The 9,436-nt window shown below is 40.6% G+C and overlaps 1 protein-coding gene across 2 annotated transcripts in view; it reads left to right on the top strand.

The window, feature by feature from the left end:
* The first annotated feature begins 1,165 nt into the window (after positions 1-1,165).
* Positions 1,166-9,436, top strand: part of LOC126402670 (rho GTPase-activating protein 42) — an 84,942-nt gene continuing 76,671 nt past the window's right edge. For both annotated transcript variants that reach the window (XM_050064844.1, XM_050064836.1), the window contains exon 1: positions 1,166-1,589. In XM_050064844.1, the coding sequence (XP_049920801.1) occupies positions 1,436-1,589 (154 nt within the window). In that variant the 5' untranslated portion in view covers positions 1,166-1,435. The remainder of the gene's footprint in view (positions 1,590-9,436) is intronic.

Genomic DNA, 9,436 nt, shown 5'->3' with positions numbered 1-9,436 from the left:
AAGGGCTCCCCCACCCCTGGGTTCAAACCAGGAACCCTCTTGCTGTGAGGCGACAATGCTAACCACTGCACCACCTTGCCGCCCAGTCACTAAAATATGTTTCTGAAAACATTTGAGGTGAGAAATAAGCAATGCAGTAACAAAATCTTGATTCATATTTGACCGGCGCTGCCTAGTTTGACAGATTGCCTTAAGTTCACAAGCAGTGATTAACTGGGTTTCCATCCAAATGTATCACAAATTTTAAGCGAATTTTGTGAAAATGCGCAAAAGAAAATGTGAATTTATGCACATTTCCATTCATAATTGTTTTACGAGTATTGGGAGTCAACAGGTCGAGCAGTAGGTGGCGCTTCTTGTGAAAAACAAAAATGCAAAAGAACACCCATAGAAGAAGAGGGTGCCGTTTGATGACGTCATTGAGAGCATCTCATGTCCACAACTGATGTAAACAACTACCGGCACATCCATGTCTACGACGAGATGCAGAGATTCCTTGGGAACTTCTTGGCTATTGTGAGAGCTCTCATCACACTCATATCAGCGTTGTCAGCGTTTTTGACTGTGGACTCGTGGAGCGGATGTGAAGTAGAAGTAGGATCCGGTAGCCTACGTCATCGTTTATTCGCTAAATCTGTTTCCATTGCCAAAAGTCGCATTTTCCTAATATCCATACGCTGACTTTTCCACACCCTCCCAGCAAAACTTTATTTGTGATATTTCAGCCTTTTTTTTTTGAATTTCTGGTGTTTCCATTAAACTTTTTTTTTTTTCGCAATTGTTGAAAATGTAAATAAAATAGGTGGATGGAAACCCACCTATTGACATGATTGACGGCTGTGTTGGACTACTATGTTTTCGTTAGCATGCAGTATAAGGCCATTAGAAGTGCTACAAGGCAACAGATTATTGGTCCTACTTAGTGCTGTGTGAATATATTGACAGTAAAACATGAAAAATAAATTTTTATGAAAGCTATCGACTGTAGCTTTAAGTATTTGATGCTCAGAATTTTCTGGCAGAGGAACCCCCCTCCCCCCGCCTTCATATACTGTAGGTCCCCCCCAGTGTGGAAACGAAACCTACGCCCCTGCTACATATCAATAACGTGGAACTAATAGGAAACACTGACACTTTTTACAGTGTTTTCACTTTGAACAAGGCTGACGGATAAAATCTAGTCTGTGAGTCAGAGATGGACCATAAACTGCTGTAAACCATCCTAAACTAACCAGCAGGAGTCACACGACCACTAGTTTTTATGATAGGTAGGAGAGAATCAAAGCGGAAGTGAGCAACTAAGCGGAGCAGGAAAACTTTTTTTGGGGAACTTGGAGACTGCTGTATCACATCGGAGCTACGTGATGCAAAGTAGCCTACAAACTCTTCTATGCCGAGTTAAGTTCGTAAAGGCAGCTGTTGTCGTAGAGCCACAATGGGACTCCCCACTTTGGAGTTCAGCGACTCGTTCCTGGACAGTCCGGACTTCAGAGAGCGTCTCAAATGCCATGAAATCGAGCTGGAGCGGACAAATAAATTCATCAAAGAGCTCATCAAGGATGGGAATATGCTAATCACTGCGCTCAAGAGTAAGTAGCCCAACACGGCCTTTCTCCGCTCCTACGGCTCCACAAATCATCTCTTCATACTGTAGCTACCTGAAAGCCACAGGCGAGCCGTAATTAGAGGATGCATTCATTACAGCTTGTTTAAGTCTACTGTGTTGGTGTGTGTGAATGCTTCCGTCCCCTCTTTGAAGCCAAGCCACCGGGAGCTGAATACCCCCGTGCTCCCTCACTGGGACACATTTATATTGCCTGTGAAAGGGTTGAAATCTGCACAGAGGCCACACGTAATTCATTATTCTGAGGTTTGTTGTAATTTCAGGACATTTGTTTGCCTCTTTGTGTTCCTCCCTGACTACACTGCATGCATGCATAGGCTTGTCTCACAGAGGAAAGATCAGTCTAACTCTTTCTGCTGTGATACCTCATCATAAGGCCACATCCAGGCGTATGGAGATCATTAGTGCAGAGGTGGGATTCACTTCTTTCCATTAATGAAAGATGCTTTCACCCTCACAGGCTTTCAAGTCACTTATCGGGAAGTGAGTGAAAAGTTTCCTTAAAATTAATGACTGTGTGAGTGAGAGCTGTGTGCTCCATGAGGATGCGAGCACTTTGTCATGGGTCATTGTCCTCTCAAATTCCAAGCTCAATCTCAAATTCCACTCTGCTGATTAAAGTGGACTTCCTGTTCTGCCGGATCCCTGAAGGGATGGGAGTTTGGTTTGTTCACGTCAGAAAGTGTGTCTGTGAAATGGAGAAAGATTAGAAATATAGGCCTAATAAATATGGAAAATAGCCGGCTTGGGGGAGGATGGGAAGGCCACAGCACAGTGTGTTGCAGTGCACTCACTAAGCCATCAATCAGTGCAATAATAATTTCTTTCACGGTTCCACCTAGCATGGTCCTGTCAACTCTGAGTGGGAGAAAGTATTCATTTCTGTCGTCACCATTGCTTCACTGTATGTACTGTATGTGTTTTTGCCTTTTGCTGCTCTTGAGGATGATGCAGTGACTCAGTAAAGCTTCAATATCCCCTTTTTCCCATTAAAGCATCAAATATTTACATTTTATTTGTTTTAACATTCAGCACATTAATCGCCAACACGCCACATTGTTTTGGTGCGCAAAATATTCAGACAAGACGGAATGTATATCATACCATGAGGTGAAGGTAGACCTAGTTTGTTGTTAGCTCTAGGACTGCGACTAATGATAATTTTCACTGTTGAAAACTGTTGACTGATCTGGTGCCTCCAATGAACTCTTCAGGGTCTGTCTGTGTTTCCGAACCAACGATGAAGAATCCAAATAATTTCGAACAGCCGACGGCTTGACTGCAAAGATCAGACTTTTAGAAAACGTTTGATTCCATTTTTACTGTGTCAGTTTATTTAAGTGTAGCTGTGCCAGAGAGAGTAATCTGTTGTGTTATTTAGCAGTGACATCACTGTTTCCTGGAGTGTTTAACAGTGCTCGATGCAAATGGCTGCACAAAAAAGGCAAAGACTGATTGATTTTTTAGGTTTTTTAAGAAAAGGTGGTAAAAAGAGCAGATGTCGATGTGCGTCTATTATTTTCTTGATTAACCAATTAGTTATTCGGTCTATAACATGTCAGAAAATGTCGAAAAATGTCAATCAGTGTTTCCCAAAGCCCATAATGACGTCCTCAAATGTCTTGTTTTATCCATGACCCAAAGATAATTGGTTTACTGAGGAGCAAAGAAACCAAAAATGTTCACATTTAAGAAGCTGGAACATTTTTTTCTTAAAAATATTTAATCCAGTAACCAATTATCAAATTAGTTGGCAATTAATGTGTTGTAACCAATTATCAAATTAGTTGGCAATTAATGTGTTAGTTGACAACTAGTCGATTAATCGTTGCACATGATAGGTTTTTGGGGGAATAATCAACTATCTTGGACTAATCAGTTACTTTAAATATAGGAAAATCATGTGTTCAATATCCCATTTTTTAAAATTATTTTTCCTTTAAATTCAGTCTGACATATTAAATTTTGAGCATGATGAAGACATGGATGGACAAATGAACACAAACTACAGAGTTAAGCATTTACTTTACTTTGGCCACACTGGTTAACCAAAGTGACATTTAAGATGGCAACAGTTTGTTTTATTAAGATAATTGATTTTTTTGCTCTCACTGTTCCAGTTCCCTGTCTCTACGGGAACATTAGATGTAAACAAAAACAGTGAGGATCACGTAGTATCTGGATCATCATGCTGCACCGGCACTGTAAGAATCTACGAGTTCTGAGGGCAACCGAAGGCCAAACTTATTTCATACCTTTTCTGCAGGAAGGCTGTTCAGTCAGTGGGCAGGGCACCACAGGTGGACAGGAATACCCTGCTGAATGGTTTATTCATGGCAGATACTCAGTAGCAGGATGTCAAAGGTCCATGCGGTTTAATACCAAATTAGACCTTAATGCTCCACGTTGTGTTATGCATACAAGACAGAGTGAAGTGAAGTGAGACTTTGATTGCTTTTGATTAGTTTATTGATGCAGAAAAAATGTACAGCTAAGTCCCTGTTGGATCCCACTTTCCATGCCCCAGGTAACCTGTCTTTTAAAAGTTAAAATAAAGGAATGTAAATAAACAAATGATGAACCTCATTGTGTAAACTACTATTTTACGTAACCCAAAAACTTGGCCCTGGCTCAACCAGTTATAGGAAAGAATTTGGGTTGTATTTGTCTTGTGTTTGTAGTAAGGAGGGTGAACAGTTAGCGGGAAAGTCCAGTTTCAGTCAGAGGCGGGGTGAGAGCGCAGGAAGTGAGGAGAGGGAAGTAAATTATTGATGGTCTTTAACTTAGGACGCCACAGAGGGTTTATGACCCTTTATGACCCACCATCAGTGGTGACATTACTGGGAGACCTTTAATGGACCCTTTTTTTAATAGTAATCGTCTCATGTTTCAAAACTGAATAGTGTACTATAATTCATCAGTCTTCACATGTGCTGTCTCGTGTGAATGAGGCCCGTTGAGCCAAGGTTGGCTTTCATGTTAATACATCACCTGTAAAATGGTGCTACACATTATTGAAACTGCTGTAGTTTCTGATACGTGCACAGAACTTAATGTGTGTGTAGTATACGTGTCTATGTTATGTGAATGAAAAGTCAGTCATATGTTTAAAGACACTTCGGTGTGGTTGCTTGTTTCTTGGATTAACCATGTAGTAATGAGAATTGAATTTTACAGGGTTGACTGTTGGTTGTAGCTGAAATAATGAAGTCATAAAGGGAGGTAATATCAGCTTTGAGGATAAAAAAGAGGCTCTTGATCTAAATATATGTCATTCATTAATGTCTGTAACAGTTTACCTCCTCTATATATAAACATAGTAATAAAAAAAAAGTCATCTTAGTCATATCTGCATTATAATGTATGTATTAATGCTCGTGATGTGGTCTAAACGTTCCAAAATCCCATTACATTTTGAATTTATGTATTTGTTGCTATGCATGGATAATTTCCTCCAGGTGTGATAGCATCAGTCTGCAGATGCTGCAAATGCCGCTGCGATACAAGGCCCAATCTGTGGTTGGCACTGACTGTTCACACCTGGTGTAAATAACAGCCGCTGACTTTTATTAATCCCCCTGCTTGACTGCTGTAATTGAATACACTGAAGGTACTAATTATCCCTTTTGTGAGTAGGGGTGGGAGAAACCACAGATACGAGGCAAATTAATGATACATTTTAGATGTGGTAGGTAAGTGTGTCTACAAAGCACTTGGGCAGGTAGCCAGGTATCATGGAGACGAATGTTGTTTTCTTGAAATCTGTCGCTGTTCAAATGGTGAGAGGATGGGTAGCATAGGATGTTCAAAATATCAGTTTGGTACAGGTAACAAATCAACCACAATGTCATTTTTGTTGTTGTTGTTTTGCTGTGACTAAGTGATGGTCTAAACCAGTAGTTCTCAACCTTTTTCATGCCAAGAACCCATAAATCGATGCACATTAAGTCACTGACCTCCATTTGATAAGATTTCGCTTCAGGGACCTCCGTCTGAAAAGATTTTGGCTATTAGACAGGATTAAGACCAGAGCCCCTTAGTTGTCAGCTACAGTTGAGGAGATAACCGTGGAGGAAGTGAAGCCTTATGATCAGAATGGTGACTTGTATGAGTTTTACTCACAATGGGCTCACTTTCATTGTGAAATAAAAAGTGAAAATACCCTCTGAAAAGACCCTGTGGTTGAAACTACTGGTTTCCAACCTAGGTGTCGTCAAAGCTTCATTTGGCCGTCGCCATGGGTTGTTAGAGGGTTGCTTTTCTAAAAAATATACAGTAGGCCTGTGTCTCAGCATTTCATTTATATCTGTAAAGAAAACTAAATTATGATTTCTAAAGTCTGGATTATTACTCAGTTATGAACTTAAAAGAAACCTCACAAGATAAGGGCACAATGAAAGACCTGAACAAAAGCTTTATTCACAGAGTCTTCATTCTCTGCAAAAAATGGCCAAGCATCAGGCAGAAGAAAACACTCTGTTTGTTCAAAAAAAGAAGCCTATTAAGTATTCATTATTGTGAAAAATTAAAAACATACACAGTACAGACAGAGAACTGCATGAAACGTTCCTAAAAACACCAGGCAAACACATCTGATGCAATACTCAAAAGAAACAATCTGCATCCAAATTGCTTGTTTTACACAAACTTCCTGCAGTTATTGTGCTCACTATTTGAATTAATTGTACAATTTATTAGTTGTTCTGTTCTGTTACTGTTATGCATCGAATATAATGTGAAATATCCATAAAATATACCAATAAGTCAGCAGTCTTCAGTTTACTCAATGATAGAAAAGGGGTCCTCTAAGGAAAAATGTTGAACCAGTGGTTTAAACGATGACTAAATGAATCAAAAGTGCCTTAAATAAGTAGTTTAACTCTCTGGGAAATGTGTTTATTCTCTTCCTCACTGAGAGAAGATTGATACCATTCTCATTTCTGTATATATTGCGTATGAAGCCACTGCCAGCAGCTAGTTAAATGATATTCATGTTAGCAAATAATCGCTTAAATAACCATGGAAAATTGGGGGAAAAAAATCCATTGTAGCTCACATGAGGTTTTCTATATATTGGACATGGCAGTGGAATATTTTGTTCCCCTGCACCTCATCCATCATTGTTGTATATCAGAACACCTCATCATGTTTTATCACTTACATCAAATGCACACAGAGCACCACGGGCATTCCATTTGCAGCCTTTTTTCTCACCACCTGTCATGTACTGTAAATCCAATATTCATTAGCCTTTTAGCCGTGGACTGACTGGCCAGCTCCCAAGAAAAATATTTGAGACTGTTTAGCTCGCTAGATTAATATAATTTTTTTTCAACACACACTTGGCTTTTGTCATTTCACACTGAGCCTGTAGCGTACAGTTGGCTGCTGTATGAGCCTGTGTCCTGAGAGTGGCTGCTATACAGGAGGCCAATTTGATTTAGAGGACAAGCTTTACAACATCCTTTCAGGGGGCTACGGGTGATGTCACAGTTGCTCCGTCCATATTTTCTACAGATCGGCTTAAACTGAGTTGCTGGCAAAAAATCCAGTATTGTTCATAGCTGTTCCAAGTGGCGCTGCCAAGCCACAAACATTATTGTGTGACATATTACATTTTGAGCCGTAGAACATGCACAATATGGGTCAGAATTTAATGTCATTGATAAATATGTATGAAAAACCACAGTGAGCTGAAGGCCCACAGCTGGTCCCAGTGCAGTGATGGAGTCCTCTGAGGCTCGCTCAGGCTCGGGCAGCCTATGGGCGATGGCTTGTGTCCTTCACACATAATTTGTACAAATTTGTAAAATAACGAGCCAACTGCTTGTTCCTCGCTGGTAGTGGTAGCAGGTAGAGCATGTGCTTTGTGCATCGTTGCCCTTCCTCCAGATATCCGTTGTTTAGGCCTGGAGCTTACATTTTCTGCATAACTGAAATAACTCTCAAATTTAAGGTGTAATTACACGTTTGAAACTTCACAGTTATTACTTAAACATTTTAAAAGAATGTTGCTTTTTTAAAAGAAGATTCATGAATCCGAGTAAGCATTTAATTTCCATAAGCTTTTAAGAATGCAGCCGGATTAGCTCAGTCTAAACTAGAAGACAGCCCATTATTATGTTAGCTGACTGTGAGTCTCTGCCACCACCACCCCATGCCCACGCCTGCTCACCAGCCAGAGTGATGCTTCCTCCCTGGGATGCATGCAGTAATGAATGGCTGACACGCACGGGTGTTATTATAAAAACTACAGTATTTAGCAAGTGTGTAAACAGCATCTTTACTTGTTCCAACTGTGCCTGCATAATTTTAAGGTAGTCACGCAACTTAATATAGCCTTAATTAGGGACTGTTATTCCATTAAATGAAGACATGACGTGGAGGCTTTTTGTTTAAAGTGATTTCACAATAGCGTTGGGAACTCTGACTGTTTGTTTGTCTGAGGACAGATGATGCTCCCAAGGCTCAGCCACAGGAAATGTCCTGTAAACATGCTTGTATAACATCCCCCATCCTCCCTCTGATAGCATTTGGCCGGACATCATTCTGCTTCAGTGTGGGTGTGTGTATATGTGTTTTCTGTGTGTGTGCGTGTGTTGGACTGTGACTGTAAAACAGGCTGTGTGTTGCAGGATTATACCATTTATAATGTATTGCTGCTGCTTTGGCTGCTTTGATGAATTTGAACTCATGTAATGGAAATGAAATACAGGAGTACATTATGTGACTTGTTTAGCAATAAAGCTGAGCGAAGCGGTAAGCAGAGCTCATGCAGCACTGCGAGGGACTCGGGTGTTTTTGTGGACAGATTTTGATAAAAGGATTAGACGTTGTATTCCTAAAAGCTGCTTCCCCTCAGACTGTGCAGGGAAATGTGTTCGACTCCAGATTTGAGGTCTGTTCTGAAGTAACTCTGTTGTTACTCTGTCAGTCAAAGTGATTGTCACACCGAGCACACCATCCTAATGCTTGCAGTCGGCTGGCATTGCACGCTGGCGCTTTTGTTGCTTCTTCAGACTGAAAAAGATAAGATGACGTGTTTGTGTTTCTCCTCCACAACATTAAAAATTCACTATTAAGAAGTGTTCCTTTCATTTAAGCTAAGTGCTGTGTCTCCTAAAATGCAGTGTTGGTGTATTAAGATGAACTTGGTCACATTGTATTGCAGTAGGACTGGGTAATATGGAAAAAAAATGTGTCATGATATATTTGACCAAGTACCTTAATCCATAGCACGACAATAGTATAGGGTAATAAATCATCATCATTGATGGTGGCATAGTGATGCAGTGGTTAGCATTGTTGCCTCACAGCAAGAGGGTGCCTGGTTCGAGTCTGAGGTGGGGGGTTTGAGCCTTGGGGTGGGGGAGCCCCTCAGTGTGGAGTTTGCATGTTCTCCCTGTGTTAAAGGCACGCTAAGCACTGTTGGGCGTCACTTCTGATTACGTTCAACAATGTTATCAAACACAACAGAGCTAGCTCGTCTAAAAACACATAATTGAAACCAAAACATATCTCCATACTGCTCGTCCGTAGTGATCCAAGTGTCCTGAAGCACCGACATAAAAAGTTGTTTGGAAAAACATCATTTGAACTCTGTTTTTAGCCTCATTGTAGCCTGTAGCTCTAACTGCCTCTCTGGGCACTGCGTTCACGTGTGTGCGCTTGCGCGAGACCGTGATACATGGGCATTGTGTTCATGTGTGTGTGCTAGTGTTGTCACGATACCAAAATCTTTGTTTCGGTACCAATACCAATATGAATTTCGATACTTTTCGATACTCTTCGGTACTTTTCCTAAGGAAAAGT

The sequence above is a fragment of the Epinephelus moara genome, chromosome 2 (genome assembly GCF_006386435.1).
Source record: "Epinephelus moara isolate mb chromosome 2, YSFRI_EMoa_1.0, whole genome shotgun sequence".
Taxonomy (NCBI): domain Eukaryota; kingdom Metazoa; phylum Chordata; class Actinopteri; order Perciformes; family Serranidae; genus Epinephelus; species Epinephelus moara.
This window is presented reverse-complemented; position numbering and strand designations above follow the sequence as displayed.